The sequence below is a fragment of the Silene latifolia genome, chromosome 8 (genome assembly GCF_048544455.1).
Source record: "Silene latifolia isolate original U9 population chromosome 8, ASM4854445v1, whole genome shotgun sequence".
Lineage (NCBI taxonomy): Eukaryota > Viridiplantae > Streptophyta > Magnoliopsida > Caryophyllales > Caryophyllaceae > Silene > Silene latifolia.
The window spans coordinates 12,083,894-12,096,083 of record NC_133533.1 but is presented as its reverse complement, the minus strand read 5'-3'; the positions used below and the strand labels follow the sequence as shown (position 1 = coordinate 12,096,083).

The window sequence follows — 12,190 nt, the reverse complement described above, 5'->3', positions numbered from 1 at the left end:
GAATTTACCTGATGATAAGAGGGTTCCTTAACTTCCTTTGATACAGCTCCTCATATATTCTTTCCAAAAAACCTAATCACATCTTATATTTAATACTTCAGCCGTTTCAATTATTTGTTATCTCTAATCAAAATAAAGTACACGAATAATAAAAACGTAAATAAATAACTCGAACGGTGAAAGTATCATATTTAACCAATTTTCTTAGAGGTTTTAATACTTATAGTCCCTCGTAAAGGAATAAGGTATGTTCTTTCTAACTTAATTTTAGCTCATTCAGTTCAAATCAGTTCTATTTAGTTCAGTTCAATTCCAGCCGAAAAAGATAGGGCCTATATACCCACCTCCCCCTAAATAACATATTACCTCCTCAAGATTATTCCGCACCTCTTCTTTCCGTCCTCTACAACCACCATTAACCGTTAATCTCCTCCCATTTATTATTCTTGTTTAGCGTCCATTACTCCAATAGTAACTATAGGTCTACAATCACACAATCATAGGGGTATTAATGAGACGAGACAGCTCGCGAGTAACTCGAAATCTGCTCGGTCAACGATTCGCTCGTGCAAGCTTGACTCAGGCTTGGGCTCGGCTCGAGAGCTTAACGAGTCAAGCCGGACAAACGCTGGCTCGATTCGAAAAGCTCGCGAGCGGCTCGAACTTGTGTGATTAGATAAGATATTGCTCATATGTTGTAAAATTATAATTATTTTATCATGATTATATATTTGTATCACACATATTAAATGTTTCATTGATTTGTCAAATATTTTTACATATATATAACTTTCGAGACTCCTTATTGAAAATATCGGAAGAAAAACAATCAAAAAATTAGCAATTATATATAGGCTCAATTTAAGCTCGAGCTAGCTCACTTAAAGCTCGCAAGCTTGATAACGAGCACGTTTTTTTCAAGCTCTCGAGATCGAGTTTTGGTTTTTACGCACAAGCCGAGCAAGGCCATGCTCGGGCTCGGCTCGGCTCGTTAACACCCACAATATTTAGATCTACTACGATATGGAACATACTCCGTATAAAAGTCACAATCCGTGGTCAAGGAATGAAATCTACTACGATATTGAGTTGAAATTGCAAACTTTCTATGGTCAAGGAACGCTACCAAATCATAAAAGTGCCTCCAACTGCGTTGTTAGAGAAGATTTGTACGAGAATTCGAATTTCGTCTTGGAAAAACGTCCTCCTGTTGGCAGCTGCTGGTAGAAAGTTACCCTTATTTCTTCTGTACAGTCTTCACTTTTCATTTATTCGCTATTCAAGCTCCTTTGCCTCCCCTAATCGATGTTTCATGGGGACGATTAACAATTTGTCCGAGACAGTTGCGCTTTTGAGCAAGGCTTCTATTAGTTGAAGCTGATTCTTCCAACATATCCCTTGGCAATGCACGGTAATGGTCTTGACCTGTGGCAGCACATCAGGAGAAGAAACTTCGTCTTCTTGCAAATCGATTCTGGCTTTAAAATCCTGATATTCGATAACAGAAAAGAGAGACCGTTAATTTAACTATGCAAATTAATCATCGATCTATGTCTTAGGTAAAACTTTTACGAAGTAGGTACGAATTAAATACACTTGCCTTTGTGGTGTATATAGTGATGTCTTCCAAGTATTTTGAACTTCTCACCAAATTACGAAAGCCTGAGAGGCAGACTTCACAGAAGTTGTCCAATGCAAGATCTATACGTTTCCATCGATTTTGTAACAGCTGCAAATTTGATATGGTGAGGAGAAATAGCTGAAATCGAAGGAAAAACGACATTAATAATCTCAATTGACTCGATATACAAGAATTAGCAGATTAACTTAATTCCTTAGATCAGTTGGCACAATGATCTGCGTCAGACAGTGCTCGAAAGGAGGCCAAAAAAAAAAAGCATTACCTTGGAAGCATTGCGTGACAGTCGCAAAACTTCGACACCTTGAAACTTTCCAATCAACAAAACATTATTCATTGTACTTATGGAATTATCACGCGTGGTAAGATATTTGATGTAGATATCATCACGAACAGAGGAAATATCAGTGATGTCTAGACGGCGAATATCAAATCTCAAATAAGTGTACAAAGTTTCAAGGTTAGGGAAATTAAGCGACATCCTAAGAACTAGACGTGAATTGTCAATGTTAGGAACAGAGACAATCGGCTTTGTCAACGACAATAAGTCGACAATAACCAGTTTTTGTAAAGAAGGACATCCAGAAATAAAGCTTTGGAAATTTTCATCGGTCATACTAACATGGTTAAGTAACAACTTCTTTAGGGATCCCAACTTGACTTGAATTTCTCCCTCGATTCTGCAATAATCGAGATTAAGTGTAACAAGAAAATCACTCGTGAGCCTAGGAAAAATCGTAACGTAATTAGCATCATAGTTGGATAGATCAGATAATCTCATTTCTTTGGTTTGTCTACCAAATGCAAACCTAGACCACATTCTTATATCGTCAGCAACCTCGTCTCGTTGGACATTAGAGTAGAACTTTACACGAACATAAAATCCATCAATGGAGAGGCTTTGGTGAAGCATCAAAACATGGCGGACAAAATAACAGAACCACCCAAGCTGATTGGTAGTACTTGTTTTTTGGTATTCAATCATGTCCATGTTAAGAGTAGGAATCAAGGTCCAAAGGTTTCCGAAACGACGAAGTAAAACAGTTCTAACAGCATCAATAATAGGCATGCACGAAAGAATGTGCACAACGACATCATCTGGCAATCTACTTAGCCTATCTCGGTCGGAATCATCCTCTCAAGAACTTGTATGCTTTTGGGGGCTTGATTTCATCATTTACAAGTGATTACCTGATAATAGTATATGGTAGAATCACAAATTCTTATTTACATCCGTTTTAAACAAATAATTTACGACGGTAATGTAAAACCATCCAAATCAACACTTTTTGGGGAGTGATGGTGCACACCACTCAAGACTCATTGTTCCTTTAAAGATTAATTCTCCTATGAGACGATATTCATGTTTAAATGTAAAACAAAAACTGAAAAAAAAAAAAAAAAGTGATTAAAGTTTTCGTTTAACACAAACTCTTACGTAAGACTGCCTTATAAAATAATAATTTGTGTTTTAGTTGTATATGCTGCCATGAATTATACATCAAAATTATGGATGAGAACGGTGAAATTTACCTGATGAAAAGAAGGGTTCCTTAATTTCCTTGGATATCGCTTCTATGATCCCGTTTATTCTAAAAACCCTATTCCCTCTGTCTAATTATTTGCATCTGATTAAAATACTTTTCACAAAGAATAAAATAGGCAACAAATAATTGAAATAAATCGATTGTTTTTTTGGTAATCTTGAGACAAATGGAGTGTCGTTTAACATCATGTTTATGATAGATGAACAAACTCAACCAAAACCTTTAAGGTGATGGTAATAATAAATAAATCTACGATATCTTCGTAGATACTTTTCTTGTAAATTCGGTTTCTAATATCTTGTATATTTCTTTCCTTGTTATTAGTTTTCCTAAATCGTAAATATTCTAGGTTTACGTAAATATTTTAGATCTTAGGGGGTGTTTGGTTCACGCGTAGGTATGGGTTTGGAATCAGGAATCATACCCGGGTGGTATAGGTTTGGAACTTGATTCCACATACCATGTGTTTGTTTCAATTTTGGGTGGAATGAGATCGAACTTCATGAAAGTTGAAAAAATCTAAAATACAACATTAAAAATATTTATTTTTGATACTAAATAATCATGAAAATGAAGAGTTGATCAAATAAATGAAAAAAAAAATCATTTAAAATGTTCCATTTAAGGTTTTTTCATGTCTTTTGGTTTTTTTACTTGATACCCATGGGTATCAATCTCATACCCACCTCCCCCCTTGGGTATGAGAAACTCATACTTCATGGGTTTGAGGTATGGGTATGAAACCTCTATTTTTGCCAAACAAACACTTGGTATGGGTTTGGCTCATTCCAAACCCATACCTCATACCTTTATGAGTTGAACCAAACACCCCCTTATAGCTTTCCATATTACAATTGTTTCTCTAGTATAAATAGAGCCTTTGTATTGTTCAATTATATATCAATAAAAACTCTTTCAATCAATTCTCTTCCTTACAGTTTAACCCAATTATATTGAGTGGGGATTCTCGGTCCATTTGGTATCCTAATATGTGTGTCACTCGAATCACCTTCTAACCCATCAACAAGTTAATATAATTATTGCAATATTTTGTAACAAGTGATGTATCAAAATGTGAGTGGAATGGCACACACAATGAGACATATAAGTGGGACAGAGAATACTTACCGAATTATATTAGTGGTGATGATGACTGCCGATTTTTTTTATATATATAACGAGCTATCTTTGGTGCGCACTGAATGGGGTGACAGGCTTGAAGTGTAGAAAGCATAGCCCTGGCCAATTTACTCCACAAGATTGTTGTTGGTGCGGCTTGAACCTGAGACTCTTGGTAGTACTTTTATATTTAAAAAAGACGGGAAAGTGGCAATTTACCCCTTAATTTTGTTCAATGGTGAAATTAGGCCTCTTAACTCTCAATTGTAAGAGCAAGTCCAATGGTAGACTATTTGCTACTAACTTGATAAATCCACATTACATTTTAAGCCATAACAATTTAAGTGCAAGGCGTAATAAAGCCCGCCGTAAGTAGTTTATCTACCTCGGCCTTGATGGCCTCATCTTTCTCGACTGAGGAGTTCCTCATCCTCTGCTTGACAGGGCGAGCGGTGGGGAGTACGTTTAGTTTGTGAATAATTACTTCCCGGCTCACGCCTGGCATCTCGGCCGCCGAATAGGCGAAGACGTCCTTATTTTTCCTTAGCAGGTCCAGGAGTTCGGCCCTGAATTTTGGTTCCAGGTTGACACCGACGGTTACGGTGCGGCCTGGATCAATCTCCACCTCCTCTGTCTCTGCTCCTTCAACCATGCTGATGGTTCGGTCGTTCTCGGACCTGGGAGTGTGCTGTATCTGGAAGGATTTTAATTTTGAAGCGCCGGCTCTCACCCTCTCTAGATACCTTGTCGTCCTATAGTCCCGAGCCTTGTACTCTCCTTTGATCTGGTTGGTCAATAAGAGCAAATCTGTTTTCACCACGACATGCTCCGCCCCGGCGGTTCTGGCTAGCTTGACTCCGGTTATCACTGCCTCGTACTTGGATTCGTTGTTTGAGGTCAAGGAGGTAAGCTTCAAGGCGTGCTCAAACACGTCTCCGTTCGGGCTAAAAATAACAATGCTGGCTTTCGAGCTATCCGTCGTGGAAGGGCCGTTAGTGTGTATCTCCCATACGCCGGGATCCTTCTCGTTCTTCGAGACGAGTTTATGTGCTTCCCCCCGGTCCGAGACGTATATCAATGTCAGGGCCCGGATGGATATCACAGCGTCGATTTCGCTCAAAGTGACCCGACCTATGAGAACGTTGTAGGCAGACGTGCCGTCGATGACTACGAATTCAGACATAACATTCTTGGCTGCATCTCCCCCGCCGAACCTCACCGGCAACTGACCGACCCCAGGGGGTACGGACCGGCCCCTTAAAAGCCGTACAACGGGTTGGTGCGGGGCTCAAATCTTCAACCCTCGGACCGAGGCCGAGAAAGCATTCTCTGTACATAATGTTCGTGTAGGCGCTGTGTCAATCGGCACCTCTTCACCAAGTGGTTGGCTATGTCCAGGTGGACTGTAAGTGGGTCGCTGTGAAGAGCGACGACTCCCTCGTAGTCCTCCTGCCCGATGGTCATATCGGGGATGTTGGGAGCGAGGGTGGCTGTGTTGGGCACAAAGTTGATGGCCTGATGTGGTTCATTCAGGTGCCGTTTGTGCCCATGAGCGGACCCACCGTTCCCGTTGCCCCCGATGACAACATGGATTACTCCTATCCGTTCAAAGACGGACTTGCTATTTGACCCGCCGGCATCTGGTTTTTGGCCTCCGGCAACATATTTGCCGAGGCTCCCCTTCCGGATCAGTTCTTCAATGGCATTCTTCAGATGTCGGCAGTCGTTAGTTAAGTGTCCGGTGTGGCCGTGGTACTCACAGTACTGGCTCGTGTCACCGTCACTCCTCGGCCTAGGGGGTCTTTCCCACTTCTGGCCCTCGTTCTTGCTCAAAGCGAAGACCTCGGCGGCCGATACGACTAGGGGGGTGAGCCGGGAAGTAATTATTCACAAACTAAACGTACTCCCCACCGCTCGCCCTGTCAAGCAGAGGATGAGGAACTCCTCAGTCGAGAAAGATGAGGCCATCAAGGCCGAGGTAGATAAACTACTTACGGTGGGCTTTATTACGCCTTACACTTATCCTGAGTGGTTAGCCAATGTTGTGATGGTGAGGAAATCATCGGGGGCATGGAGAATGTGCGTAGACTTTACCAACCTTAATAAAGCATGCCCCAAAGATTGTTACCCTTTGCCTCAGATAGATAGCTTAATCGACGCCACGGCAGGAGCTACACCATCGAGCTCGCTAGACGCCTTCTCGGGGTACCACCAGGTATTCATGGCTGAGGAAGACATGCCTAAATGCGCATTCATCACCGCTAACGGCACATACATGTACAAAATGATGCCATTTGGTTTGAAAAACGCCGGCGCAACGTATACAAGGCTGGTGGACAAAGTGTTCCAAAATCAAAAAGGGCGAAACATTGAGGCCTACGTCGACGATGCTATTGTGAAAAGCAAGTCCGACAGCGAGCACCTGGCCGATTTACACGAAACATTTTGTTCACTAAGGAAATACAAGATGAAGCTCAACCCAATGAAATGCAACTTCGGTGTCCGGGCAGGTAAATTCCTCGGTGTACTTGTCGGTGCCGAGGCATTGATGCCAATCCGGACAAAGTCCAAGCAATCCTAGACCTGCCGGAACCAAGGAATCGAAAAGAGGTTATGATCTTTGGCCGGGAGAATGGCGGCTCTCGCCCGTTTCATCTCTCGGTCAGCCGACAAGAGCACCCCATTCTTCAAAGTGTTGAAAGGGAATAAAGACTTCAGCTGGGGGGAGGAACAGAGCACGGCTTTCAAGCAACTGAAAGCTCATCTTCAGACTCTCCCAACTCTGTCCCAGCCGACATCTTTGGGGAGACGCTATACCTATACATAGTAGATTACCTCGGCCACGGTCGCCGTGATCATCGGGGAAGAATACAAACAAGAACACCCAATCTACTTTGTCACCATACGCTGTTGTTGCCGAGAGAAATTACCCACTAATTGAAAAAGCGGCCTTTGCCGTCGTCGTTGCCACGAGGAAGTTAAAACCCTACTTCGACGCACACCCCGTGACGGTCCTAACCGATCAGCCATTGGAGAAAGCTTTGGAAAAATTCGAACAATCGGCGGAGCTCATCAAATGGGCAGTGGAACTCTCTGGTTTCGGCATTCAGTACAAACCAAGGCCTTCGATAAAGGGGCAAGCACTTGCAGATTTCCTGGCCGAATGCACATATCAAGAAGAGCCAAACCCAGGCATATGGGAGGTTTACACCGACGGCTCCTCCACGACAAACAGCTCAGGAGCCGGCATCCTTATCATCAGCCCAAACGGGGACGAGTTTGAGTACGCCTTGAAATTCACCTTCTCGGCCTCGAACAACGAATCCGAATACGAGGCGGTGATAACCGGAGTTGAGCTAGCTAGGGCTGCCGGAGCAGAACACATTGTGTTGAAGACAGACTCACTGTTGGTTACTAACCAAATCAGAGGGGAGTTTGAGGCTCGGGGCGACAGAATGGTAAGGTACCTAGAGAGAGTAAAGGCCGACATAGCGAAATTAAAATCTTTCCAAATCCAATGCGTTCCCAGATCCGAGAATAACCGGGCCGACGCTCTCTCCAAACTTGCCAGCTCAACCATCAAGAATGTCAGCCGAACCGTGCTGGTAGATATCAGGAATGCGAAGAGCATCACTGAGACCATCGGCATGGTGGGCAACATAGAGGCCGAGACAACATGGATGACTCCGATAATAAAATACAAACTTACAGGTGAATTGCCGGAGGACCGCAATCCCTCGGCCAAAATAAAGAGAATCGCAGCCAGGTACTTGGTGTTCGAGGAGGAACGTACGGAAGATCCGTAATAAGACCACTCTTGAAGTGTGTCGGTCCGGACGCAGAATCGAGCATCGACAGAGATTCACGAAGGCATCTGTGGACACCACATGGGGGCAAGAACACTAGCCCACAAAGCTCTCCGAGCCGGCTACTTCTGGCCCACCATGCTTCAAGATTCCAGAACAAAGACCAGGAAGTGCACGAGCTGTCAGATGCATGCCCCGGTGATGCATGCCCCGGTGATACACGCTCCCTCCAGGGACCTACAACCGGTGCTTAGTCCCCTTCCTTTCGCACAGTGGGGGATGGACATGCTAGGGCCGTTCCCAACGGCCTCCGGAGGAAGGAAGTTCTTGATCGTCGCCGTTGATTACTTCACCAAATGGGTTGAAGTCGTAGCGATCGGCGAAGACCACAGCAGCCGTCGTAAAAGGTAATGGGAAAATGTTATAACTCGCTTCGGATTACCCCAAGTTATGGTATTTGACCACGGCCGAGAGTTTTGGAGCGACGATAATGAAGCGGTTAGAAGAGCTTGGCATCAAGTTTGCGTACTCCTCCGTCTGCCACCCACAGAGCAACGGGCGGCGGAGGCACCAACAAAACAATCCTCAACGGTTTGAAGAAGACAGTTGAAGACCTTAAGGGAAGGTGGGCCGATGAACTACCCGGCGTCCTGTGGTCCCTTCGGACCACGGAGAAAGAAGCAACGGGGTACACCCTCTTCCACCTAGTCTACGGTTCCGAAGCAGTCCTACCAATTGAAGCAACGGTGCCAACATTCAGAATAGCTACCTTTAACCCAGTTGAAAACGAGGAAGGCCTGAAAGCCTCCCTAGACCTGGTCGAAGAAAGCCGAGATACAGCACGCCTCAACTTGGCCGTATATCAAAACCGGATGAAAAGAGCCTACAACCGAAGAGTCCACAAAAGGGACTTAAAAGTGGGAGACCTAGTCCTAAGGAAGTCGGCTGCCACCAACAAAGGAAATATTCATGGTAAACGACGGCCAATCGGGAGGGTCCCTACAAAGTGGTCGAAGAGATGAGGCGGGTACATACGGGCCGACAGACATGGGAGGTGTGCCTTTGATGAGCCATTGGAACACCGATAACTTAAGAAAATACTTTGTATAGCGGCGGAGGTGTCCAAACCCATTGTGGACACCCCAACGCACGATCATAACAAACAAATGAATCACCCAAGTTTTCCATCGAAGTGTCCCCTCCACAATTGCCACCAGGCGGGCACTCAAAGAGAAGAATTGCTATCGAGCCATAACCCCGGTTACCTCGGCCTTAGCCGATAGCGACGGGGACACAATGACCGATACGCTAGAAGAATTGCTATCGAGCCATAACCCCGATTACCTCGGCCTTAGCCGAGAGCGACGGGGACACAATGACCGATACGCTAGAAGAATTGCTATCGAGCCATAACCCCGATTACCTCGGCCTTAGCCGAGAGCGACGGGGACACAATGACCGATACGCTAGAAGAATTGCTATCGAGCCATAACCCCGATTACCTCGGCCTTAGCCGAGAGCGACGGGGACACAATGACCGATACGCTAGAAGAATCGCTATCGCGCCATAACCCCGATTACCTCGGCCTTAGCCGAGAGCGACGGGGACACAATGACCGATACGCTAGAAGAATTGCTATCGAGCCATAACCCCGATTACCTCGGCCTTAGCCAAGAGCGACGGGGACACAATGACCGATACGCTAGAAGAATTGCTATCGCGCCATAACCCCGATTACCTCGGCCTTAGCCAAGAGCGACGGGGACACAATGACCGATACGCTAGAAGAATTGCTATCGAGCCATAACCCCGATTACCTCGGCCTTAGCCAAGAGCGACGGGGACACAATGACCGATACGCTAGAAGAATTGCTATCGAGCCATAACCCCGATTACCTCGGCCTTAGCCGAGAGCGACGGGGACACAATGACCGATACGCTAGAAGAATTGCTAATGAGCCATAACCCCGATTACCTCGGCCTTAGCCGAGAGCGACGGGGACACGATGACCGATAGTAAAAGAGGAGACGACCAATATGTCATGTTCAAAAAGACGTTAAACACAGTTGAGATATGCATTCCAACTGCCTCGGCCAGGCCGACGGTAAAAACGAAGGCACTCAATTAAATGACGCAAAAAGACAAGCGAAGAATGATGATCAAAGCCCCGGCCAAAGCCGAGGACCGATAATAAAACTTTATTAAAAATAATTGCAAGGAGAGTACAGACGACGGCCGTCCCCATAAGGATAGCCTAAACTCTACCTACCAAAGCTTTACAAAAAGCGAGGAAACAAAAAAAACAAAAGGTTACAGACTTGTGATTTGAAGCGCCAAAAGATGGCAGGGAGAGAAGGCTCAATAATTGGCCCCCGAACAGCTAAAGCTATCCGAGACGCCGGGTGAGTCTGGTGACGACCGCCCGTCTCCCTATGCCTGTTGCTGCCCTCCATCAGTAGCAGCAACATCTTCGGTGGCCGGCTCAGAGGAGGGCTCGACGTTTTCAAGTGCCTTTAGCCCCTCAGCCTCCTTCACCTTTGCATCATAGGCCGCCTTGGCCTCGGCCTACCGAGCCGCCTTCGCCGCCTCCGTCTTCTCTCGCAGCCGCTGCCTCCGCAAAGATCGCCATCTCGTCCGAAAGTGGTCAAATTTATCCCACGGGAAGGAGCCCTCGGGAACGAGCTTTTTGATTGCCTCCCTGGTCGCCTCCTCAGCCTGGTCCCGGAATTGGGCGCACATTTTGGGGAGAAGATCATCTTGAAGCATTTTAATATCCTTCTCCTTTTGAGCAAGGGCAGCCTGCGCGTCCCTGAGCGCCTCCGCCTGGTTGTGGAACAGATCCTTCCACTTTTCCCCCTTGGCAACCACGGCATCATAAGCACCCTTGTACCTGTCCCGCTCCTCCATCATCTTGGCGGTGGCGGCATCGCTTCTCAACTTTGGCCCTCTCGGCCCCTAGCGACTTCTCAGTTTCCTCCACGCGCTTCTTGGCAGCAAAGAGATCCAGTTTAGCCTTCCTGGCTTCCCCCTTTACGGCAGAGAGATCAAGTTTAAGCTTTGCGATCAGTGGCGCAGCTTGGCCCATGGTCTTCTCCTGCTCCAAGATGTAGGAGCCGGCTTGTTGGGTCCACTTGGCCAGCCTCTTATATAATTTCACACCCTCTGCCACAAGCTCGGAGGGAGGAATCTTCGAGTGAGGAGTCAACGATGACATTTCTGTCACCCGCCTTCTCAATAGCCTTCTCAGGCTGCTTCCCTAATTGCCGTTCAGTGAGAACGGCGGCTGCCGAAGGAGGATCTACAAAAAAATTACACAGAGCATCCATGTCACCATGCATTGACACATCAGAAATCCGGTCATCTGGGATGTCCAACGAACCAGCTAAATCCGAACCACAAGTTAGATCCGTACCAGTCTGGACCCTCTTCGTTCGAGGACCGGCTGAGTCAATCTTCTCCCCGGCAACGATGGAAGCAGACGGAGGCTCTTTTCTCTTCTTCGGAGGAGAAAGGGCCTTAGCAACGGTCACCGCCCCATCAGTGATTTCGATGACCTCCACAGGCTCCTGAACCACTGGGGTCGAAGAGGGAGCTGGCACAAACGCCGCCGCCAACCTGGACGCTGCCTTCTTTGTTCTCTTTGGCACGCCCCGAGAACCCTTGCACAGGCCGCCGCCGGATCCAGTGACTTCACCGCTTATCCATGAGTTCGTTGGGAGACGGTCTACGATCACGCAAGTCGGCCATAGGATCTTTGTTTAACGACCTTCTGTCCTTGTCAAGCCCTAACCCGCAAGGTCCTCTCGCACAGATCCTGGCCAAACCGGTCTGCAAGAAATCAAACAAAGGTCACATAAAAGGAGTAAAACAAAGCTCTGAAACAAAAGCATGACAGGCAAAGATGGGCCTCACACCGACCCCACTCACCCTGGCTGAGGGCCGGTATGAGGCCGACGTGGCAGAGCGACTCATCCTGAAGAATAATCCGAGTCGGGGCAGCCATCCCTTCTCAAAGCATCAAACAACAGATCGCCCGCTTCTCATCCTCGCAAGAGGAACCATCGAAGCGTCCATTTT

General features: G+C 46.2%; 1 protein-coding gene across 1 annotated transcript; it reads right to left on the bottom strand.

Moving 5' to 3' along the window:
* Positions 1-1,275: 1,275 nt before the first annotated feature.
* On the bottom strand, positions 1,276-11,327 carry LOC141594682 (uncharacterized). Its single transcript, XM_074414680.1, has 4 exons — positions 11,077-11,327; positions 1,905-2,685; positions 1,601-1,759; positions 1,276-1,488 (listed from the first exon to the last, which is right to left on the bottom strand). The coding sequence occupies exons 1-4, from the start codon at positions 11,325-11,327 to the stop codon at positions 1,276-1,278; spliced, it is 1,404 nt and encodes a 467-aa protein (XP_074270781.1).
* Between the last annotated feature and the right edge of the window lie 863 nt (positions 11,328-12,190).